The sequence below is a fragment of the Triticum dicoccoides genome, chromosome 2A (genome assembly GCF_002162155.2).
Source record: "Triticum dicoccoides isolate Atlit2015 ecotype Zavitan chromosome 2A, WEW_v2.0, whole genome shotgun sequence".
NCBI classification, from domain to species: Eukaryota; Viridiplantae; Streptophyta; class Magnoliopsida; order Poales; family Poaceae; genus Triticum; species Triticum dicoccoides.
Window position 1 is genome coordinate 36,764,068 of NC_041382.1, and position 25,962 is coordinate 36,790,029.

The window sequence follows — 25,962 nt, forward strand, 5'->3', positions numbered from 1 at the left end:
CGAAGCCATGGGCTTTCTGAAACCGCAAGGGGAAGCACGACCGCGAAGCCGGCTCCTCGTCAGGGCGCCGCGCCGGTTCCGCCGCTCGTTCGCGTCTGGCCGCATGGCGGGGCGGTCATCTACCTTCCACCCGCCAACATCAAAGCGCACGGGCGGCCGGCCCCACCTGTCATCGGCCCAGTGGAAGGTCGTCGTCCTTCTTAAATGGGGAACCCGTGGACCAATCGTCGTCCACACTGCCCCGCTCCATTCCGAGGCCTCCTCGAACCCCGACAGCGCAAAACCCTAGCCCTTCCCCGTCCTTGAGCTCGCCGGCCGGCCACCTCGAAGCCATGGGCTTCTGGAACCGCAAGGGGAAGCACGGCCGCGAGGCCGGCTCCTTGTCAGGGCGCCGCGCCAATTCCGTGAAGGAGGAGCCCTCACCACCACCATGCCGGGCCCCCGCGCCGCTCGTTCGCGTCTGGCCGCGTGGCGAGGCGGTCACCTACCTCCCACCCGCCAACACCAAAGCGCACGGGTGGCCGGCCCCACCTGTCATCGGCCCAGTGAAAGATCGCCGTCCTTCTTAAATAGGGAACCCGTGGACCAGTCGTCGTTCACACTGCCCCACTCATTTCCGAGGCCACCTCGAAACTCGACAGCGCAAAACCCTAGCCCTCCCCCGTCCTCGAGCTCGCTGGCCGGCCACCTCGAAGCCATGGGCTTTCTGAAACCGCAAGGGGAAGCATGAACGCGAAGCCGGCTCCTCGTCAGGGCGCCGCGCCGGTTCCGTGAAGAAGGAGGAGCCCGCACCACCACCATGTCGGGCCCCCGCGCCGCTCGTTCGCGTCTGGCCGCGTGGCGGGGCGGTCATCTACCTTCCACCCGCCAACATCAAAGCGCACGGGCGGCCGGCCCCACCTGTCATCGGCCTAGTGGAAGGTCGTCATCCTTCTTAAATGGGGAACCCATGGACCAATCGTCGTTCACACTGCCCCGCTCCATTCCGAGGCCTCCTCGAACCCCGACAGCGCAAAACCCTAGCACTTCCCCGTCCTTGAGCTCGCCGGCCGGCCACCTCGAAGCCATGGGCTTCTGGAACCGCAAGGGGAAGCACGACCGTGAGGCCGGCTCCTCGTCAGGGCGCCGCGCCGATTCCGTGAAGGAGGAGCCCTCACCACCACCATGCCGGGCCCCCGTGCCGCTCGTTCGCATCTGGCCGCGTGGCGAGGCGGTCACCTACCTCCCACCCGCCAACATCAAAGCGCACGGGTGGCCGGCCCCACCTGTCATCGGCCCAGTGGAAGGTCGGTCGTCCTTCTTAAATGCGGAACCCGTGGACCAATCGTCGTTCACACTGTCCCGCTCCATTCCGAGGCCTCCTCGAAACCCGACAGTGCAAAACCCTAGCCCTCCCCCGTCCTCGAGCTCGCCGGTCGGCCACCTCGAAGCCATGGGCTTCTGGAACCGCAAGGGGAAGCACGACCGCGAGGCCGGCTCCTCGTCAGGGCGCCGCGCCGGTTCCGTGAACAAGGAGGAGCCCGCACCACCACCATGTCGGGCCCCCGCGCCGCCCGCGTTCTTCATCGCCCCCACGTCCGCCGGCGAGCGCGGCCGGCACTACATCCACGCGAATGTGTGCCGCCGTTATTGGGAGACGAGGACGCCACTCCCCTGGAGCGATGTCCACCTTCCCAACAACTGGCACTTGTCCGCCGACCGTGTGCCCATCCCGCCGGTCCCGTTGAGCGGCCGTGCGTGCCGTGAGGAGATCGAGCACCGCCGCCGACTCCTCCCCGACGACATGTACTACGACGATAGGTACGCCCCGGACTCACATATCTAGGACACCTTGCTCATGGACGAGCACGACGTGTGGCGCGCCTCCTTCTTCGCCGGCACGGCGGCCACGTCGGGAGCGCGCAGCGCCTACTCCCCAGGAGCACGGACGTAGGCGGGTGTGCGGCCTCACGTCGTCGCCTTCGCCATCTCCATCGTCACCACCACCTCCTCGCATGACTGCGAAGGAGGAGGCCCGTCTCATGGCGCGTGTCATGGAGGACACAATGCACACGCACGATGAGCGGCAATGGGAGGGCCTCGAGGAGATGGTGGCCCGCTCCGCCGCCGGCGAGGTCGCCATCCTCGAGGAGGTCATGGAGGAGGCACCGGTGGCCGCGTTCCACCCAGGCCTGGTGGGCCAGGGGTGGGGCTGGTCGTGGACTGCGGAGGAGATGATCGACGCCGTGGGCGTGAACTGGTGCGTCACTCCGCCGCGGTCACCGGAGCGGGGGGCGTCGCCATGGGAGGAGGTGGTGCAGGCACCTCCCGCTCCCGTCTACCACGCACCGCCGGCCCCGCCGGCCCACCTCCGGACGCCGCCGGCCTACGTCGACCTCGTCAGCGACGATGACGATACCGGCGGCCACTGAAGACGGCGACGGCATCGACGGGCATGGGCAGGAGCGCGCGGGCGGCGGCCGTTTTTATTTTTTTTATGTTTAATTATGGCACTAAGTTGGACGTGAAACTGAGCCGTTTTGTGGCCATGACCGTAACTTTAGTTTTAAGTTTTTAACTGCATTTATTTACTTTTTAAAGACATTTTATTTAATTTTTTATGTTTTTTAATCGCGTCTAACACGAACAAGATTTGGGATGCGACCGCGCACTGAGCGCACCAACGACCCATCGGATGCGAACATGGGCGAACCCATTGCCGCCTCCAAAGGAACAAAATCCAGCCAAACCGAACGTCCGTTTAGGGTTGTGCGGTGGAGTTGGCTTTATGGCTGCTGTTTGATGTTTCTTTATCCTAGCGATATTTAGTGCAGCCTTGTATTGAGAATGGACGACCCTGATTTATTTATTTTCAAAATTTAAGCCAAAACTAACTATAGACCGAAAATTTAACAAAATCGCATGCGTTTCTCGGTGCTATCATTTCGATGCTGAACTCGGTTATATCAGGATCACATCCATAGTCGCCGAAAGGAAATCTACCACTTTTGGGAACAAGTCGACGATTCGCGGGGGAGCTTTCGTGTTCCAACGGCCTTCGGTTTGGCGCGTTCAAACCCACACGAGCAATCGAACAATGAAAATTCACCACCACACATTATTAACGCTACATCCGTTGCTAATCCACAACGCCAAACCTGTGCCACCTATGAAGCGACACGTCGTCCCCAGAAAAGAGAAGGATGGATAAACATCGGGGTCCGCCGTGTGGGCTTGGCTTGGCGCTCCGGTGACGGGCTGCCACATGGCCGCCGGCCGCTCGTTCCGACGTGTCATCGCGACGTGCAAATCCCAGGAACAGTCCCAGCACCGCGCATCAGGCCAATTCCATCGCGCGATTCTAAACTGATGCCCGCTTTGTCTGGAATCGGTTCGATTGGGTAGGGCAATGAGATCGTGTCCGTCAGGGTAAAAAATGCTCATATTTTCATATCGAAACAAGTTTGTACATTCAAATATTAATGTCTGAAAGTAAAAGTAGTTTTACAACCCAATCAAAATTATCTCTAATAAAATAGTTTTACAATCAAATCAAAATTGTCTTGAATGAACATAAAATGAACCAATACATCTATTGGTTGCTAATGTGATCCCACACGTGCTCAACCAAGTTATTGAAAATCCAAATGAGTGTGCCAATCACGCAGCTCATGATGGAATTGGACAAACTGTTCAAATGTGGCCGGTTCTTGATGTAGGGGCTCAACATTCTCACCTTAATAACCAAATCCTTGGGTGAAGATAGTGTGATCACGCTCGTCCTCGACGATCATGTTGTGCATGATCACACAAGCAGTCATCACCTTCCAAAGCTTCCTTTCATCACATGACATTGCAGGGTTTCGAACGATACCCCATTGGGATTGAAGCACACCAAAAGCACGTTCCACATCCTTTCTAGCACTCTCTTGCATTTGGGCAAATCTCTTTCTCTTCTCACCTTGGGGGTTCGAGATTGTCTTCACAAAAATTGACCACTAAGGATATATACCATCAACTAGATAGTATCCCTTGTTGTACTGGTGACCGTTGATCTCAAAGTTTATAGGTGGGGAGTGGCCTTCTGCAAGCCTTGCAAAGACTGGAGAACGCTGCAGCACGTTGATATCATTGTGAGAAGCAGTCATGCCGAAGAAAGAATGACATATCCAAAGATCCCGCGAAGCCACCGCTTTTAATATGACAGTGCATGCCTTGACATGCCCCTTGTACTGGCCCTGCCAAGCAAATGGACAGTTCTTTCATTCATAGTGCATACAATCTATGCTGCCAAGCATGCCTAGAAAGCCTCTAGCTGCGTTGGTCGCCAACAATCTCTCTGTAACAGCGGCAGTTGGCTGCCTCAAGTACTCAGGGCCAAACACCTCGATCACAGCCTAGCAGAACTTATACATTGACATCAGACATGTTGTCTCACTCATACGCACATACTCACCCACAATATCGCCTGGAATTCCATATGCAAGCATGCAGATAGCCGCGGTGCATTTCTCGAAAGAGGAGAATCCAAGCTTGCCAAGGGCATTCGTCTTGCACTCGAAGTATGGGTCATGAGCAACCACCCCCTCTCGGATACGATTGAACACATGGCTTGCCATATGAAAACGTCGACGAAATTTATCCGGCTTGAAGAGCGGGGTGTTCGCAAAGTAATCGGCATAGAGCAAGGTGTGGCCTCTCTCCCCGTTGCGGTTCAGGTTGGGAGCACGGCCAGGGAGTGACCCCCTGTACCGAGGAAGCTGCCGTTGAATGTGGTTGTGAACGACCAGTGCAGCCACCACAAGATCTTCATCATTCGACGACGAATCGTCCAATGAACAAATGAAGTGGTGGAAGAAAAACTCATCTCCACTATCCATACCTTTGTGGGCAAAATGTCGAACACCTCGCGGTCGTGGTGGCAAAGAGGCCGCGATGATCACATCGATGCAGCAGCGATGGTTGGCGGCCGGCTACTGGCCGCTCTGAAGCACTCGTCGGAAGCTGCCGTGGCCGCCGTGGTACGTCGCCGGTGGTCGTATCCCCTCTGCCGCTGGCTACGACGGTGACGGCCAAACCTCCTCTGATCGACGGCCAAAACTACGGCGAAAGCGCGGGCGTGGTGGCGGCCATGTCGAGACGTGGTTTGATATGGACGGTTGAGGGCTGCGAGGTGAGGAGGCGGCCGGAGAATAACGGCGGCGCCGGCGGCGAGGCAGGGCAGGGAGAGGGGGTGAGGCGTTGGAAGCGAAGGGACTGCTAGTGTCCCCGACAGGCAGGCCACGGAAGGACAAGGGCACGCGGCAAGCCCGTCCGCACCATGTCCGTTTCACCTCAAACTCGGTGCAAAATTAGGCCGGGGATAGATCGAAGACGAAAGGAATCCAGACATTTGTCTGTTTGGGACCGCGCGTTAGGCCGCGATATTCGTTCATTCTACCTTAAACGGACGTACTCGCATAAGATGGGTTGCGCGGTGGAGTTGGCCTCACTCCCGGAGTTTCTGCGTGTTTGGCCGGTGGCCGGTGGCCGGAGTACGACCAGTATATAGACAGACGGATCCAAAGCGACGGTTACTCCTCCGGGTCGCCGTGGTGGTCGGCCGGCCGTTTCCTCGCCACCGCACGAAAAAGTCAGTGACCGCCGCTCCCACGCCACTCGTGCTGCCACCGCTCCCTTGGCCGCGGCGGTGAGCGTCACCGTCGCTCACCAGCGCTCACATGGCACCATGCCGCCACGTGGCGCTGCCGACCACGCGGGGCCCACTCGCCAGCCACACATGCACGCACATAACCCACCGTTTTCCTACCAGCTTCCTGCCCCACACGGCCGCACCACCCCTCCATGCCCAGACTGCCTGGCTCCGCCCACACGTGTCGCGCCGGCAGTGGGCGAGCACGCTCCCCCGGACGCCTATAAACGCAGCCCCCACAGCCCAAGGATTCCTCGTCTCACACAGCATCTCATCCAGCACCAGCAACCAGCAGTTCTACCACAGAACTTGAACTCGAATCCAGCTGAACAATTTCTTGGGCTTTGAGAGAGAGAGGTTGAAGAAGGAAGGAAGAAGGAGGAGAGCGGGATGGGCATCGTGGACGTGGTGTCGGAGTACTGCTCGCTGCCGCGGGGTCGGCGGCACATGAAGAAGCGGAAGCAGTTCCAGACGGTGGAGATGAAGGTCCGCATCGACTGCGAGGGCTGCGAGCGCAAGGTCAAGAAGGCCCTCGACGACATGAAAGGTACCATCCGAGCTTTCTCCTTCCGGCCCAATCCGATTCCTCCCCTATCTCGCACATGTTTCTTCATTGATGGAAAGAAAATCTTGCCTCAACTTTGGTGACTTTGGCCAGATCTATATCTGGGGCGGCAGCTTTGCTCAAAGTGTATCTGTTTGATTGTGGTTGTGCAGGCGTGAGCTCGGTGGAGGTGACGCCGAAGCAGAACAAGGTGACGGTGACGGGGTACGTGGATCCGGCCAAGGTGATGCGCCGGGTGGCGTACAAGACCGGCAAGCGGGTGGAGCCGTGGCCCTACGTGCCGTACGACGTGGTGGCGCACCCCTACGCCCCGGGGGCCTACGACAAGCGCGCGCCCGCCGGCTACGTCCGCAACGTCATGAGCGACCCCTCCGCCGCGCCGCTCGCCAGGGCCTCCTCCACCGAGGCCAGGTACACCGCCGCATTCAGCGACGAGAACCCCAACGCATGCTCCGTCATGTAGTAGTAGTAGTAGTCTTTGTAATTGTAAGACTCCGGCCGGCGACCTTTTCTAGCTGCTCTGCTCCTCCATGGCGTCGTTGGGATATCTAGATAGTCTCTGTTGGTGTTTTCTTGTACTATTTTTTAAACTAGATTAGAAGATGAAGATGGGTCTGTATTGTTGCTTCGGTTTGGTGTAAGATATGTTGGATTTGGTGAGGAGAAGCTCCATCAATCTTGTTGTTTATGCACAATGTTCTCAATCAGATGGGCGTCGCATGATTGATTTGGTAGTCTTCTGAAAAAATGATTGATCTGGTGAATGAAAGAGACTCTGTACTAGTCAATCAATCAAGCAGGAGCGTGCTGTTCCTGTTGGCAAACGGCGCTGATAAGTCCCCTTGACCAACATTTATTCATAGCCAAAGTCCCAAAGATAATCACAATCTTACTGTTCTGAAACTTGGGGAAAATATCTGAAGTTGCCCAAGCACATCAGGCCAGGTCGACACCAAACTGAGATTGGCAGCATGTTGTTCTTGGACCATACCCCACTCGGTCTGCAGTTTCTTGTGCATCACTCTGGCTCCGTCCTACTCTACAATACAAGCCGCGGTGACAAACTTAATTTTAGACAAAGTTAATCATACTACAAATACAGTATTATTTTATAACTTGGCGAGACAAGTGTCAAACTTCTAAATGTATGAGATGGTAAGATATTTGAAGTTAGTGAAGCAAAAATATAAGACACCACACCCAGATAAAATGGAGCTCGTCGTTATTTTTTTAGTATTATTCATTCAAAGGGTTTTATCCACTGATTTCTGTTGCTCTCGTCTCCGGGCACTGATTAAGACTCAGCTCAGTCGGTAACTTCCAAAGGAAGAAAAGGACGCAATTGAGTTGTCAAAAAGATAAATAGAGAAGAAGTTACCAGATAAGGTAACTGATGAGTCGGTGTTATCTTAGCCGAAAGTTAATTCCGGGACATCGGGAAATTTATTTAACTAGTCAAAGCGCCAAATTGAGCAGTGTATTAAACCGGACGCATATATATCGACAAGTGAGATGGGCGGCAAACTGAGTTTGGGCAATATCAATATTATTTCGGTAGGGTTGCTGCGTCGTACTTGTGCGCATTATTTCGGTGGTTGCGTCGCTGCAGTCTCCCGTCAGCATTTTTCTTTTGGTGATGAAGTCTCATGTCAGCTTTAGGCAGGGAGATGCCAAACTTTATCTGGCCCGCGGCCAACTCACAATCAAAATTCACCGGGTGCTAGTAGTAATGCTACGTACTATTTTTGTTTTTTTGTTTTTAAAGAGAGACTTGCTATAGACCACTGAATTTCTTGCAAGAAACAAAACAAAAAAACATTGCTATAGAGCACTGAATTAATCATACGACTATGGTAAGCAAAGTGTTGAGCATCAGTCTGCTGTACAATATGGCAGTGGTTTAAGTAAAGCAGAGAGATGCTGGATTTACTTTGCTCCCCCCTCTCACGCAGGCGCAGCAGCAGCAGCAGAGGGCACAACGACGACAACCGGGTGGTGGATCCGGATCGACATCCTTGCACAGAAACAAAGCGCAAAAGAACAAAGAGGCCGAAGGAAAGATGCACACAACACCTGCCGCCCAGATCTACCGCCTACCTACACCGTGATCGTACCACTGACAGATACGCAGCAGAAACACCCGTGGCCTCCGTAGATGCGTGAGTTCTTTTTTCACAATTTTCTTTACGACTCCGACGACTCATCGTCCGATGACGAGGAGAAGATATTGGCTGCCGTGTTGGTCCATCACCACCTCAACAGCCAACGCCAGTTGTTTCGTGCCTCCATTTCGAGCCACCTTCCGGCGTTGAATCGCAACCGAGAAAATGGACATTTCTTTCTTTGGAAGGACTACTTTGATACAACAAATTTGTTGTTCAAATATCAAAAATTCTGCCGCCGTTTCCGTATGAGTAGATATCTTTTCAACCGTATTAGAGAGGGGGTGGTTGGCTATGATGACTATTTCGAGTGCAAAGAGGATGCCGTTGGCAAGATTGGTTTCTCCTCTTATCAGAAATGCATTGTCGCCATCTGAATGCTTGCATACGGAGTGCCCGGTGATCTCATTGACGAGTACGTCCGTATGAGCGAGTCTACATGCCTAGAATCCCTGTATAAGTTCTACAAGACTGTTATTGCTGTGTTTGGTCTTGAGTACTTGAGAGAGCCGACTCCTGAAGGTACAACCCGTTTGTTGGCGATGAATGCCAGCAGGGGCTTCCTAGGGATGCTTGACAGCATAGACTGCATGCGCTGGAAGTGGAAGAATTGCCCTTCTGATTGGCAAGGGTAGTATAAGGGCTATGTCAGGGCTTGCACTCTCATACTATAGGCCATGACGTCTCAAGATCTCTGGATTTGGCACTCTTTCTTTGGCATGGCTGGATCACACAATGATATCAACATGCTTCAGCGCTCGCTGGTGTTTGCTAGGCTTGCCGAAGGCAATAGCCCACTAGTGAACTTTACTATCAAAGGCCACAACTACGACAAAGGATACTACCTGGATGACGGTATCTATCGTCAGTGGACCACTATTGTCAAGACAATTCCCAACCCTGTCGGAGAGAAGAGGAAAAGATTTGCCCAAGAGCAAGAGAGTGCTAGGAAGGATGTCGAGCGTTCCTTTGGTGTTTTGCAATCTCGATGGGCATCGTTTGGTATCCTGCTAATACCTGGACCACGCAGAAACTATTGGAGGTGATGACTGCTTGTGTGATCATGCACAATATGATCGTAGAAGACGAGCGCTCGGAACGTATGTACGATCAAGAGTTTCAGTTTCAGAGTGAGAACGTTGTGCCTGAGCATGGAGGAGCGGCAACGTTTGAACAGTTCACTCAATTTCATCATGACATGCGTGCTTGGGAAACTCACGTGCAACTGCAATATGATTTGGTTGAACATATGTGGGCTCATGTTGGCAACCAATAGATGTTTCTTCTTTTATTCGTTTGCAAAACTATGTGAGATGTTCTTATTTCTATTCGTCTTGTAAACTATGCTATTTTTATTTGTTCAAACTATATTATTTGACTACATATTTAAATGCAAATAAATCAATGCAAAATTGAGCTATTTGTTGAAATAGGGCGGCCAACCGGCCACACCGCCATATATAGATCGACGCGTTGGGTGCGCTGCCGATCCATCTTCTATATCTAAATAGCTAGCCCCACTAACATATTTTTCTCAACATGCAAGCATGACACCTCGTCAAACAACATGCATTAGAAAAGGCCCACATCAGTATTCAATGAGTCATAGAAAAAGGTTCACCTCAACACGCAAACATGCATGATATATTTAAGAATTTTTTTTCAAAAATACAAAAACAAACACAATAAAGCATATGCATTTTGAGTTTTAGCTCGTGTTATTTCTCCAATATTTCTATTTTTCCTTAAAGCATATATACTTTTAGTTTAGCTCTCATATTATTTCTCCAAATATTCTTATTTTTCTATAAAATCAATATCTTTTAAAATACATTGCAAAATATTCCCGCAACAACGTGCGGAGCATCAACTAGTATCTAAAACAGAATGGATGCCGGACGGATGGCCGATCCAAACAAATAAAAAACAGACAAAATCGCCATCTGTTTAGGTCGCCCCCATTGAAATTGCTCTTATTATCGAAACTGTTGCGCGTACTAATAATGCCCGATTTTTGGACGACCAGCTAATCGAGAGGCCGTTGCCCTTTGACACCCCTGCATGTGCGGCTGGATTAACAAGGTCGTGCAGGAATCGTGCAATAATTGTCGTTCGTGTAGCACAGTTTTATTATTATCTTATACTCCATAAACTTGGCTAGACAGACAAAGTGTCAACTTCTAAATCTGAACATTTGAAGTTGGTGGAGCAAACGAGGTCCACGCCAAGCTCATGAGATTGGCCAACAAGTTGTATCGTGCTGCTCTGCAGTTTTTTACACTTATATTATATACTCCTTCCGTCCGGAAATACTGGTTATCAAAAATGGATAAAAGGAAATATATTTAGACGTATTTTAGTTTTAGATACAACTTTTTCTATCCATTTTAATGACATAAATATATCCTTTTTATCTATTTTGACGACAAGTATTTTTGAACGGAGGAAGTACTACGGGAAAACAAAGACGTTGATGACCGGCGCCCAAATCTATACTTGCAATCACAGCCTACGCAATGCCATCAACGGTCCGTGATCACCATTTGCAATTCTGCCAAGGCCGCCGTTTTCTCTTTTTCTAAGACGGAGGTAAATTTTTTGCCTCGTCTCATTAATGAAGAAAAAGAGTATTGCCTGATTAAGGTGATGTTTGGTTCTCTAGTCTTAGGATTTTTTCTAGTCCCAACTAAAAAGTATCTAGTCCTTGAATAGTCCCTTCCTGTTTGTTTTCAAAGACTAAAAAGTCCCTAGTTCCTTCATAGAGGTTATTAAATGATCATATTGCCCCTAGTATATAGAAAAAAACAATCAAACAACACCATGGAGTGGCGGGCCAATGGGTGCATGAAGGGGCATTGTTGGAAAGGTCCCAAAAGACTCTCCTTTAGAGTCTTCTTTATTTAATCCCAAATGCCTAGTTTAGTCCCTAAAAAGTCCCTTCCGTTTGGTAAAAAAGTCTATAAGAGGGACTTTTTCTAGTTCCTACACAAAAAAGTCCCTGGAAACAAACACCCCCTAATTAACGGAAAATCAAGTAAAAATCGTTACAACACGTGCACACAGGACACACAGGGCGACCTGGTAGCCAACACAAGAACGCACACACGTCTTCAAAGGAGAGAACGTCCTCAAGGTTGCAATCCGGTGTCATCATCATCACACCTCCACAAGGGCGACTCCGACTCCATCATCGATGACCACCGAAGTAACTCTCACCACAAGCAAGGCCGCCGTTCCGTTCCCTTGCCTGATCCTCGGTTAATTGCTCGCGTCTCTTGCCACTGATTAAGACCCGGCTCACTACAGTAAGTTTCAGAAAAAGAAAATGACTTTGCTGGGTCGTCAAATCGAAGTAAGCTAAGATAACTGGAGTGGACGAGTCCTGGGTCGACAAGAGTCAACGTCATCGTAGCCAAACGTTAATCATACCGTTAATAAGGAAATTAACTAGTCGCAGTAGCCAACTTCTAATCAAATACTACTCCTGTCTCATAGCGGGCACACACGTATCAAATGTTTCTGTAAGCAATGCCACGTCTCCTGGAACGCACTGATAAAGACTCACCTCACCCAATAACTTTCAGCCAGAGTAACGGCGACCTGCAGAACTGCAGATGATGACCAGATAAGATAACCTGATGAGTCCCCCTTCGCCAAGAATTGGCTCTTTGGGCGGTCATGTATGTATGGGGCGCTCGCAACAGCGCGCTGCCTGTTGGCTTCGAAACTTCTCAGTCGAAATAGTTCATCTCTGAATGTAGTCATCATGGTTGATGAACGAAAAGTTTCCTTTCCGCTAAAAAAGAGATAAGATAACTTGATGAGTCCCCCTTCGCCAAGAGTAATCTTAGCCAAAAGTTAATCATGCCATCAAGAAAATTAACCCCTCCAATTTCCAAACTTGTAATCATGCTAAAGCGGATATGTATATACTGTATCATATAAATATCTGCAAAGTGAGATCGATGGCAGACTGAGATTGGGCAACATGTGACATGTCACAGTAGCACTGCTCTTGGGTGCTTGTCATACTTTCGGTGCGAAGGAAGATGCCAAACTTCACTCGCTCGTCGCGGGGGTCATCGTACCACGCTAGCAGCCAGCAGAGGGCACGACGGCAGCTAGGATGATGATCGGTCCACATCATCCTTGTACGTACTCCCTCTGTTTGAAATTACTTGTCGTAGAAATAGATGTATCTAGATGTATTTTAGTTCTAGATACATTCATTTTCAAGACAAGTAATTTCAAACGGAGGGAGTAGTATAGAAAGAAACGAAGTGCAAGAAAACAAAGAGCCTACTATACATCCTGCCGACCGCATCCACTACCCTAGCTAAGCTGCTCCATTATCGGCCTACGTACACACCCTCGCCCGCCGTGCCGAACGCTTCCGACCTGTTGCTCTCTCTCGCCCGCTCTCTGCCAAGTTAGGCGTGGAGGGAGCCACCTTGATTAAGAATTTATGAAGAATTGCCTTATTAGGTGTTCATCCTATCAAAATTGCATAGGAGCACTCGACGACGACGCTCACCTGAATCCTTCCCATTCAGTCACATCGGAATCCTCACTCACTTTAATAGATGCTTTGTATTCATAGCTTTAACATCTTGTATTCACTTCACACTGTTCAGTAGTACTCCCTCCGTTTGTTTTTATAAGACGTTCAGACAACTTGCTTTGTGCTGTTTCTGAACAGTGTCTGAAAGTCTAAAACGTCTTATAAAAACAAACAGAGGTAGTATATCAGAACTACAGTCCATGCGGTTCAGTCCCTAGGAAGCAAACATTCTATCCCAATGTGGTTGAGCCGGCCTCACCTAACAACCCCCAACCACCTAGTGGCTTGAATGCCTCATATTCTCGCAAACTGCCCGTATGTGATGCTCATCCCTCATGCGCCCGTGTTACCAGAACAAGTCCTAAAATGATCATGGGCGTGCCGATCTCCTACGAATCCTGATGTTTTTATGTTCAGCTTATATGTGTTTAGTCCTCTGTATGCATTTCCCGGACAAGCCATTCCAACTACTATGTAATCTTATTTTCTTATCAGCACGGGATGTGGTCGCTGCTTTCTAGTGAACTTGTACCGCCTACCATTATTGTTAATCTAAATCATGTTTAATTACCGCCTATCATTATCACCGGATGTGGTTGCTGCTTGCTCATGTCATTTTAAGTTTATTCCCCCTTTTTTAACGACGAATTTACACGTGACAGTGTCTGTTGGACCTCTGTATTTTTTTTTCTAGGATGTGAATCTTGAGTCCGCAAAATTTTCACTGCCCACACATCTCATTTCCAACTGTAACTAACATTATCACATCGCTGTCAAAAAAAAAAAACTAACATTATCACACCCCAGACATCACCACACAATTTACTATCTGTGCACCCGTACACAAAACCAACCCCACACGCTTTCCATCATGTGCATTATAAACACCCAAACACCGAGGTTTACCTTCCGTTGATGCGGCAGTCCTGATACATGGGCGGATCTAGTGAACTAATCATCTCAGTTCACTATCAAAAAACAGCTTCAGATTGGAGCTTATCAAGAACTGTTTACGAACTGCCCAGCCTAACTTTCCTCTTCGATCGCTATGGGATGTTGGGGAGAAGAACTGTGCACGGTTCGAGAGGCTCCTTGCTTCTTTGCGATGGAGTGTGTGCTGCTTGGAGTAATAAATCATTAAAAGGGAGGAGACAGACCGAGTTAATTCGGGTCGCCCCTGTTCTTTACTACAATGTTCGAGGTGCAGACCTATTCAGAGGGTGTTTGGATACTCTCTAGTCATGTGACTAGTAGTAGTCAGACTAGAAGTTTTTAGTCAGGCCCTGTTTGAAAGGTGACTACTACTAGTCAGCATTAAATGTCTCAATATTAAATGTCCCTTGTGCAACACCAATTAGAGAAGAGAGAGGGGGACTTTAGTCAGTAAAAGTCAGGGGTGTTTGGAGGTTTACTGACTAAAGGTGACTACTACTAGTCTCTAGTCAGTAAAAGTTGGGGGTGGGGTGACTAGGGACTAAACTAGTTTTAGTCACCCACTAGTCAGGGGTGTTTGGAGGTTTACTGACTAAAGGTGACTACTACTAGTCTCTAGTCTCTAGTCTCTAGTGATCCAAACACCCTCTCAATGACGCAGCACAGCTGCACAGGTACGTACTAGTATTCCCTTCTACGCATGGGTAGTGTATTCACACGCAACAACTCATTTCGTCAAAAGTGGCATGGATCCCTAGCAAGCAGTGGGGCGGATCTGATTTCAGAGCGTTGCGTCGTCGAGTGCTCCTAATACGCTTCCTTGATCCTACCAGATATATATGTCGGCTTGACCAATATAGTTCATTTTTCTATGAAATTTACTCCCTCTGTTCGAAAATACTATATAAGTTGTACTGTATTAATTTTGACTTTTGAAACAGTATTTCGGGACGGAGGGAGTACTTTTTACTATCTAAAGAAAGAGAGCCAGCGTGTCAAAGGTAATAAATATCTTGACTGGAAGTGGATAAATATCCACGTCTTTGCCGAAGCAAACGAGACCGATGGCGAACTGAGATTTGGCGCAACGTGCTGCATTATTGTTTCGGTGGGTGCAGTCCCCTGTCATAATTTAGGTATGACAGAGAGATTATTGGTTCGTTGGGCTGTCCACAAGCCACATACCTTACTGTCCAAGGCTCGCCGCCAATTCGCTATTGAAATTCAAAACTTCTAAAGTGTTTGTGAGCTATGCCGCATCTCACAAAAGAACGTGGATCTTCCACCTTTCCTCATCAATGGGCATGGGCCAAATGATGAAATATATGGGGCTGCCCATACTACAATCGTCTTTGCATTTTCTAAAAAAAGAGTCTGATTTTGTAAAATCCACTAGTTGTAACAACACTTGTCCACCCTAACCAATATATGCGGCTTTCACAAATCCACTGGTCCACCCTAACCAATACCAGTCATAACAACACTTGTTGTAAAATCCACCCCAAAAGATGAAACATAATTGCTCATCGTCTTTTAGATCTCATTTTAAGGAACAAACAGAGATAAAAACAGGCATTCCAATAGCTCAAAGAACATTTAAAACCAGGCACTGGACAAAAGATGGAGAGAAGCGGGAATTCTCATTTCTCCTACTCCAAAACCAATCATTCCGTACACTAAAGCAGCAGTGTGAAGCATGTTTTCATGTCAAGCCGTGTATTTAACTTTCATATATGCGGCACCATTATTGTATCCTACTAAAAGCTTGGCATTTGAATAACCCGACTGTCTTATGAAAGACACACATTCCATCCGATTTCATCCATTTGAAATGAGGGCTTGAACGAGCAAAAAATTCTATTAGTGGCGCTTTTCTTCTACTACTGGCACTGGCCCTCTGGGATTCTTGATGGTTCTCCGATTGCATCTTCCATCCCTTGGTACCACTCGCCGATTTGGGTATGCTCAACCATGTCTTTTCCAGATTGCAGGTATCTGATAGGTCTCAGAACACCAAATGCCGCAAGATCTGCCAAGTTAGGCTTGGAACCACCTTGATGATAAGACATTGAAAACGAAGTTAATGCAAAAGGACTACAATAAACTCGCTGTATTCTAATTTCCCTGTAGGTTCTAAGATGCTTCTTTTATTTGGTTCAAGGATAGATAAGATACCAAGAAAATTCCTTCCGTTCAGGGCTTCTGTCCATGTGTTGGGCGAAGAGGTACAACGGCGATGTCAGAGGAGTGTGCGGATGTAAAGCAAGGGAAAAAAAGAGCGGATTGGAAGAAAATGGGATCGAAAGGGATGATTTAGCGGGCCGGGGTTGTCGGAGTTCTACGTGGCTGCTGTCCGGACTCCCGCAAAGTCCTGCCCCAATCATAACTTTGCGGGAGAAAGTGTGTCCGGACCGTTCAACGGATCAATATAAATTCGTGTTGGATGACACAACATGTTTGGACCACGTAATCTCAGCGTATGCAGGTCGTTTGAGGGTCGGCGTTAGAGATGCCCTAATACTACTAATTTTCTTTTAAAGAAAGAGAGGGTAATATCATGGTCTCTGCATGCCTGATGCACACAACTTTTCATACGATCGACTATGGTAAGCAAAGTGTTGAGCCTCAGTCTGCTATACAATATGGCAGTGGATCTACTTTGCTCCCCCATCACGCAGCAGCAGAGGGCACGACGACAACCGGCCGGGTCGATCGACATCCTTGTACAGAAACAAAGCGCGAAAGAACAAAGAGGCCAAACAAAAGATGCAAACAACCTGCCGGCCAGATCTACTCCTACCCTACCTACGCAGGAACACCCGTGGCCAGACCAGCGTCTGCAGGGGCGTGGGTTAATTTTAGACGAGGCTAATCACACCGTCATTGTTTGAAAAACTAGCTACACAAAGTGTCATATTTCTTCTGTCCTGAATTACTTATTGTAGAAATGGATATATCTAAAGCTAAAAAATATATGTAGATATATCCATTCTTACGACACAGGACAGAGGGAGTATGGGACGGCAAAATATCCGAAGCTACCCATGCACACCTGACCGAGTTGGCGAGTTGGACCTCCAGCTACCCATGCACACCAGACCGAGTTGGCGAGTTGGACCTCCAGTTTTCTTGTGCACCACTCTGTCTCCGTCCCACGGTACTACGAAGCCGCAGCGCTCATCAGCTAGTCGCACTGATATTATTATTATTATTATCTTGAACTTGGCTTAGACAAAGCGTCAACTTCTAAATCTCTCTACTTTTATAAAAAAATCGAATTGATGATGATGATGATGTGCCTGTCGTCTTATAATATAGACTGTCCGATCTATATCTGACAGATAGAAAACAAACTATAACAATTTTACAAAAAACCTGCACTTCTCTCCACGTTTATAGATAAGGCCTTGCCTCGTTTATCCTTATCTCCCACAACCTCATTGCTGAGCAATTAGAAAAGGAAGTCTCTGGAACAATCTGGCATGGTGATCGCTGCCGGCGCCGTCAACCCCCATGCCTTCGCCCAGTCCGACCACCAGTCACCACCACGCCTCACTCCTCCTCACCTTATATCTCATCTTTCTCGAGATATCATTTTTTCGATGAAATTCTCGAGATACCATTCTTTCGATAAAATTCTCGAGATATCATTAGTTTTTCACATGAGATTACTCCTGCATGGATCAATCACAACATGTGTTTTGTAAAAAAATACATTTTGATGTTCCGTACAATGTACGGACATCTTGCTAGTAAATATTAAAATATATGTAGTTGGTGAAGCAAACGAGGTCGACGCCAAGCTCATGACATCGGCCAACCAGTTGTGTATTACCGTGCCGCTCTGGGTGCAGCTTCTTACTACCATCCATGCAAAAAAAAACCTAGAGCCTATTGATGTTGACGTCTGCCGACCAAATCTATACTCAGAACCACGGCCTACACAATTGCAACGGTCCGTGCTCATCATTTGCATTTTCTTTTTGTTTTTTTTCGAGTGAAATGATGTATTACTCAACTGAAGCAGTTCATACAATCAATCGTAGCTAGCTTCATAGCATCCAAAGGATCTGAACCAATCCAAGTCATGATTCTGCCTCCTACAAGAGTAAATTTGGCTATGCTATCACTAACTTTATTTTGGCTACGATCAACATGAGTAATACAAGAATCACGAAGAGACATAAGGTGTCTAATCTCCATAATAAGCGACGAGTAGACCGATCTATCAATCTCCTTGGCCTGGATCAACTTGAAAGCGACGATTGAATCCATTTCTATCTCCACTGGAAGGTCACTTCTCTGTATTGCGAACAACAGTCCTTTCATACAAGCACTCAGCTCCGCTTCGAGAGAATCCTGGCATGAAAATAGTTGCCTGCATGAAGAAAATATGATCGCACCTTTGTCATCTCGAAGTACCATACCAGAACCTGCGGAGCCGCCATCACCATAAGACCCATCCGTGGATAACTTGACCCATCCAGATTTGGGAGCACTCCACTTAGGACCATTTTCTTTTATTATCGCATGTGGCTGGGCAGCAAAATTATCACATGATACAACTGTTTTTTCCTTACTTGTTTAAGAGGAAAGGTCCACCTTAATGCCAATGATTGAATCAAGATAGCTCACCAAGAAATGCTTAGAGGCCTCCATGGGCGGCGGCGGTTTATGATGAACCACCTCGTTACGGATGTGCCACGCCCGCCAAAGCATCATAAGCAACATTGAACGCTCAATATCAGGAGGAGGTTGTAAAGCATGTAGCAACCATTCTTTCCCATTATTTTGCATGATACTTATACAAGGCAATGTCCAAGCTTTTGCCATTAAGTCCCAAAGAACCCTTGACAATGTACAATGGTAGAGTGCATGAAAACTGTCCTCAGATTTAGTTCCACATACTGGGCATACATCATTTATTTCAAGGCCCCGAATATGTTTGTTTCTCCAAGTCGGAAGAGAGTCTGTAGCCACATGCCAAGCAAAGTTCCGAACACTTGGGGGTACATCAGTGGGCCAAATGAATTGCCAGCAAGATCGCCGACCATCTGGGCGCGAACTTGAGCCAGTAGACGGGCTTTTATATGCCTCTTCAAAACCGAACTGATAAGCGCTCCTAACAGAAAACACGCCGTACTTTCCTGGACCCCAAGCCAACGTGTCATCTCCTAGCCATGGCGACGCACGAATTTTTAAAATCTCTACAACATCCGCCGAAAGGAAATATTGTTGTAACAACGCAAGATTCCAGGAGCCATTCTCATTGAGCAAGTCCGAGACAAATCTGATTCTATACATTCCTTGAATTGTTATGGGTTTATAAGGAGTTATTTACCCAAAACCATCACAGTTGGGGCTAGGGTAACAACTTGGTACCACATTTGTGCCAGGGCACAAAAAACCATCAACTATGAGTCTAATATGTAACGCAGAGCACTAATCGTCGAGTTTGCTTGAGAAAACAGCAAACTTGACAGGTAGGCCCCATCTATCGGGCCGACACGGCCAAGACCAAAAAGTTTGACCAGCTGATGTGGCAAAAAAGACGCGGGCCCCACCTGTCAATGAGTAAACAGTCATCTTCTTCACATCTCTATTTCTATGAGGCATTTCATCAAACAACTTTTGGGCAGCCGACGGGGAGCTCTTTCTCGGGGCATGGCAATGAGCTTCCGCGGCCAGCGGCTGGTCGGGCATGAGGCTGCCCGCGAGGACGGCCGGACATGCCCTCCATGGCGCGCGCCAGCACAGGCATAGCCAAGGGCTCCTTGGATTCCGCTACAACATCGCCAACCACCGTGCACAACAGGTCCAGCGTGCCGGAGCGTCGCTAGCCTCCGTGCACAGCCTGACTGCGCAGCGCCGCTAGTGCACGCTCCGCTGTGCACGCTCCGCTGTGCACGTCGGGGCCATCCTCTGGTCGCGCAGAGAGGAGCGTGCTGCTCTCGAGGATGTCCTCTGGTCGTGCAGAAGCCCTGTGCTCCGGTGAGCACGCCACAGAAGGCATGTCCGGCCGTCCTCGGCGGCAGCCTCACGCCCGACCAGCCGCTGGTGCACGTCCGTGCGGCCTCCCGTGGTCACCGAACTCTGCCCCATGCTCCGCACGCACGCATCTGGCCGTTGTACGTGGACGCCAGAGCTGAGGAAGAATGACGCGCGGCGGGCTGCTTCAGAGGCTTCTCAGGCACGCCCTGTGCGACGCCGAGGAAGGTGGCCACTTCCACGGCGCGGCTCGGGGACACGACCTGGTCACGGGGCAGAGGCGGACACTTCCACGACGCGGCTCGGGGAAGGCGGCCACTTTGACTTCCACGACGCAGCCGGCGAGGATAGCGTTGAACGCTGACCACCGCGTGTACGTGCCGCCCAGCGGTGCACACATGCTTGGCGAGGGAGAGGAATCAGCCACGGCGTAGCTCGGCCGGAGACAGGGAAGAAGTAAGGGGAGCTCACAACCTATTCGTTGAAATGCTAGTGGAGGAAAAGAGAAAGAAATAAAAAGAAAAGGTAAAAAATTAAACAGTTCAGTCATTGACAGGTGGGATCTTCGTCCAACTCAGCATATTGTCCACATAAGCATGTCACGTCAGCCCGACAGGTGGGCCCTACTTGTCGGTTTGGCTGTTTTCGTGACCAAATCCAAGCGTCAGTGCTCCGCGTTACAGATTAGGCGCATAGTTAGTGGTTTTTTGTGCCCTGGCACAAATATGGTATCAAGTTGTTACCGTAGCCTCAATTGTGATGGTTTTGGGTAAATAACTCGTTTATAAGAGGAGGGTCATGGGATCCAATTATCACGCCGCACCCATATACTCCTTTCGTTTCTCACCCTTCAGGTCAGACCCTTTTTCAGAAGGTCAAGACCATAAGCAATAGCTTGCCACGAAGAAGATGCATTCCGTGCTCATCATTTGCAATTTTGTTGTTGTTGTTGTTGCGAGATCATCATTTGCAATTCTGCCAAGATCGTCGTTCCGTTCCCCTCGGTTGCTCTCGTCTCTTGCCATTGATTAAGATTGAACTCACTATTCTCCGTTTTTAAAAATAAAAAAATTGCTGGGCCGCCAAATCGAAGTGTAATACTACTACTATAAGATAACGATTAGTCCTGCGTCCCCGCAAAAAAGAAGAAGAAGAAAGATTAGTCCCGCGTCGCCAAAGAGTCAATGTCATCTCAGCCAAACGGTAATCATCATACCATTAAGGAAATTAACTAGTCACGGTGGCAAACTTCCAATCAAATACTACTCTCATAGCGGGCAGACACGTATCAAATGTTTCTCTACGCGATGCCAGGTCTCTTGGAACGCACTGATTAAGGCTCACCTCACCCGGTATCTCTCAACCAGAGAAGATGGTAATGACGGCAACCTTGCATTAACGAGATGAGTTCCCCCTTTGCCAAACTATCTTAGCCAGAAGCTAATCATGTCATCAAGAAAATTAACCGCTCCAATTTACTACTCCCTCCGTCCCGAAATGTAAGACGTTTTTTAAGATCTTACAAAACGTCTTACATTTCGGGACGGGGGAGTAGTAGCTTTTGATCATCCTAAAGCGGATATATACTTACTCATATAAATATCTGCAAAGAGAGATGGATGGAAGGCTGAGATTGGGCAACGTGTGACATGTCATGGTAGCACCGCTCTGCTCTTGGGTGGCTGTCATGCTTTCGGTGGGAAGGAAGGAAGGTGCCAAACTTCATTTGCTCGTCGGGGTATCATCGTACCACGCTCGCGGGCAGCAGAGGGAGAGCACGACGGCAGCTAGCTAGATGATCGGTCCACATCCTTGTACAGACACGAAGCGCAAGAAAACAAGAGGCTAGCCTGCCGACCGCATCCACTCCCTGGCCTAGCTTAGCTGCTCCATTATCGGCCTACGTACGCACCCCTGGCCGTGCCAAGTTAGGCGTGGAGGGAGCCACCTTGATTATGTCGGCTCGACCAATAAAGTTCATTTTCCCATTAAATTTAGTTACTCCCTCCATTCTAAAATATAAGTTGTACTATTATATTCCCTCCATCCCAAAAATACTCCCTCCTTTCCGGTTTATAGAGCTCAATTCAAAAATCTCATCAATTAAGATAGATAATGAGTGGTGGAATTTTTTTTGTAATTTGCAAAAGCACCCAATTAATGCTTTTGTTTTCCTCAAAAAATTATATCTACCAATGTATTAATTACAATGCGTGCATGCATAAAGTACATGCATTGGTCAATTTTTTCTTAATACTTGCATGCAATGATTTAATGCACCTTGGAATCTGAACTTTTGATGGGGAACAATCAAATTGAGCCTTATAAAAATGGAAAAACTAATATTTTGAGATAAGCCCTATAAACCGGAAAGGAGGGAGTAACTATCTCAACTTTGTACTACTCCCTCCGTCACAGTTTAGAAGGCACAGTTAAATTTGCGTGCGTTTCCATAATAGACAAGGTTTAGGGCGCATTGCATTTATTTCTAGTAGCTAATTAGTGCTCCGATATACTATTTCTATATGCATGCGTAGTGTGAATGCTATTTTTTAGCCCATCTCATAACCAATAGATAACTATCTAGGTCCCAGAGAATTTGCAAGCGCGCCTACTAAACCGTGACGGAGGGAGTAACTCTAATATAAAGTTGTATTAAATTTAAGACACTTATTTTGAGATGAAGGAAGCATTAATTTTGACTTTTGGAAACTGAGCAAGTACTAATAATATCTAGAGAGAGAGAGCGCCAACGTGTCAAAGCTTATAAATATCTTGAAGTGAATAAATATCCACGTCTTGCCAAAGCAAAACGAGACCGACAGCAAACTGAGATTTGGCACAACGTGCTGCATCGTACTCACGTGCTTAATGTTCGCAGATGCTGGTCACTTTCTGGATCGATGGCACTTGAGAGGCAACAATTCCGTCTTGCCAAAAGCCAAATGCTTTTTTAACTATATTAGAAGGACAACCTAATGTTAAACATTGTAGAAACGCGCCATCGCTAACTTGCAGGACGGGCCTTCACAAGCCCATCCACGGAAAAAAGAAAAAGCTAGCTGATCACGTGAGAACAACCCGAATGCTCATAGTTTGGATAAGTACTCACCTTCGCTTGATCAGGATCGCCATTTGTGGCTTGATGCTCCGCACGGCACCTTTTGCATCCATTTGTGACTTTTGAAACAGTATTTCGGGACGGAGGAAGTACTTTTTACTATCTAAAGAAAGAGAGCCAGCGTGTCAAAGGTAATAAATATCTTGACTGGAAGTGGATAAATATCCACGTCTTTGCCGAAGCAAACGAGACCGATGGCGAACTGAGATTTGGCGCAACGTGCTGCATCGTACTCACGTGCATTATTGTTTCGGTGGGTGCAGTCCCCTGTCATAATTTAGGTATGACAGAGAGATTATTGGCTCGTTGGGCGGTCCACAAGCCACATACCTTACTGTCCAAGGCTTGCCGCCAACTCGCTATCAAAATTCAGACGAACCTCTAAAGAGTTTGGTGCATGTTCAGCTATTCCGTATCTCGAAAAAGAACGTGGATCTTCCACCTTTCCTCACCAATGGGCATGGGCCAAATGATAAAATATATGGGACTGCCCATACTACAATCGTCTTTGCATTTTTTTTAAAAAGAGTTGATTTTGTAAGCGCTTTCACAAATTCAGTAGTCCACCCTAACCACTTACCAATCCTAACCACAATCATTGTAGAATGTATCCCAACATACTTTTAAAAAAGAAACTTAGAAGATGCAACATACTTGCGCCCTGTTACGGCAGCTCTCCGCTCCGCAGCTCCGCGGCAAAGCGGAGAGGGCCGCAGCCTACTTTCTCAGAGTGGCCGAAGGGTCGCTCCGTGCGCTCCACCGAGTTGGATGACTGCCGAACAGGGCTTTGCTCATTACTATCAGACTGTTTCTAAAGAACAAACAGACGTAAAACCAGGAATTTCAATAGCTCACCAACATTTGAAACCACACACTGGGCGGAAGATGGATAGAAGCGGGAATTCTCATTTCTCCTACTCCCAAATCAATCACTCCGTACACTCAAGCATGTTTTCATGTCAAACCATGTATTTAAATTCATATACGCGGCAGAATTATTGCATCCTACTAAAACCTTTGGCAAAATTTGAATGATTCGACTGTCTTACGAAAGACACGCATTCCATTCGATTTCATCCATTTGAAATGAGGGCTTGAACGAGCAAAAAACTTCTATTAGTGGTGGTTTTCTTCTACTCCGGGTACTGGCCCTCCGGGATTCTTGATGGTTCTCCGACCGCATCTTCCATCCGCTGGTACCACTCGCCGATCTGAGTATGCTCAACCATGTCTTTTCCAGATTGCAGGTATCTGATAGGTCTCAGAACACCAAATGCTGCCAGATCTGCCAAGTTAGGCTTGGAGCCACCTGGATGATAAAGAAAGTGAAAACCAAGTTATTCTAATTTCCTTGTAGCTTCCAATATGTTTTTCTTTTGGCTCAAGGATAAATAAGATACCAAGAAAATTTCTTCCATTCAGTGCTTCCGTCCACGTGTTGGCAGCATCATACAACGAGGCGCGCTCATCAGTAATGTTGTGTTTCTTCTTAAGCTTCTTGGCCACAAAATACATTGCTGCAGCACCAGCATACTTCACAGCAAACCGCTCGGTGTAACTGAAGTTACCTGCATCAGAGTTTGGGTCAAGAAAGAAACATCAGTGAGGAAATCAGGAACATGAGTAAATTAAGTTTTCAACAGTTAATGTTCCAAGTGTCAAACAGGACACAGAACACCACATCTTCATCTATTTTCCATTTGTTTCTAATTATGGAATAGTAAATTAGTCAATTACAGAAATAATTTTTCCCTCTTGGTGAAAAGGGAGACCCATTAGTATGGGCATGGGACAGCATTTCAGTGTCACCAAATTACCCTGCATTTAGGGTTCATCAAGGGAGAATTGGGTGTATGAAAACTCACTAGACTGTAAAGTTATGTTTGTGGGGTTTACAGAATCATAATATTTGTCTCACGTATTGCTTAATTACCCTCCACAGGTCTGGTTCACAAAGTCACATTTTACAAGCGTTGCAATACAGCCAACAAAATCCAGTTATGGTAGTTGAATGCTACATCCCATGAAATGGATTAATTGGCAAACTTCTTCCCACCCCCCCAAAACAAAGCAATGAGCCAGGGGCGTAAAGGTTGGTATGTAACAAAAGAACTCATGCAATACTCACATTATTCCATATGACTAGAATTCATAGGTCTGTTAAGAAATAGCAAACAGAACTATAATACGATTAAAAGTAGATAACAGCCTATTACACCCCAGAAACATTTTCAGAACATCCTGGATGCTTGTTTAGTTATATGCACTCAAATATCACTCAAATACCAACAAACTCGCCTGATAATTTACAACGCTCTCTATGTAAACCTCAATAAACAATGAGCACAAGTTCACAATGGGTATTAGCTATTACAATTCTGAAGGATAGGAAATTTACTGGCAGTACAAAAAAAATATAAAAAAGAAACAACATATAGCAGGGTACAAGAAGAAAATGGAAGTTCTAGAATTTTACCATTCTTTGCAATGTAGTCAAAAGATTCTAGAGCCTCCGAAGTCGTCCGGTATATATTTGGTGACAATACATGCACAAGGTGCTCATCAACCCACCTAGATCAAAGAAAGATGTAGAAAACTTTAATGCTCTAGTAGATAAGAGTATGTTGTAAGTATATCAATACTCAATAAAATCCTAATTCCTTCCAGAAGTACTAAACTACGCCCTAATGCCAGCTGAACTGGCCATACTACAGCTGCCATTTCACCTGTACAAGTCTAAATGATTTGCACAAAAGGATTGAGTACTTGTGAACTCAAGGAAAAACATAAAGTTGGCCAAAGCTACATCTGCTAAAAGCCCAAAAGTAGTGATCCCTAAAGATTATCTTGTGTAGTTTCCAGGCCATGGATAAAAATGCAGTAGGGATGGGCATCTGGTTTATTTAGTAAAGCTTACTCAGGTTTCTAAGACGTGCCCACAGAAGTAGCAACCACCCAACC

General features: G+C 47.7%; 2 protein-coding genes across 2 annotated transcripts in view; one reads left to right on the forward strand and one right to left on the reverse strand.

Annotated features, from left to right (window-relative positions):
* The first annotated feature begins 5,910 nt into the window (after positions 1–5,910).
* Positions 5,911–6,970, forward strand: LOC119352998 (heavy metal-associated isoprenylated plant protein 27-like). The gene is made up of 2 exons (XM_037619580.1): positions 5,911–6,218; positions 6,389–6,970. Exons 1-2 carry the CDS (start codon positions 6,062–6,064, stop codon positions 6,697–6,699), a joined length of 468 nt encoding a protein of 155 aa, XP_037475477.1. The 5' UTR covers positions 5,911–6,061; the 3' UTR covers positions 6,700–6,970.
* Positions 6,971–23,876: 16,906 nt separating this feature from the next.
* The window catches only part of LOC119352999 (prostaglandin E synthase 2-like), a 5,513-nt gene continuing 3,427 nt past the window's right edge, over positions 23,877–25,962 (reverse strand). The window contains exons 4-6 of the mRNA XM_037619581.1: positions 25,478–25,572; positions 24,402–24,569; positions 23,877–24,310 (exon numbers count right to left, since the gene is read on the reverse strand). Coding sequence (XP_037475478.1) covers positions 24,135–24,310; positions 24,402–24,569; positions 25,478–25,572 — 439 coding nt within the window. The 3' untranslated portion in view covers positions 23,877–24,134. The remainder of the gene's footprint in view (positions 24,311–24,401; positions 24,570–25,477; positions 25,573–25,962) is intronic.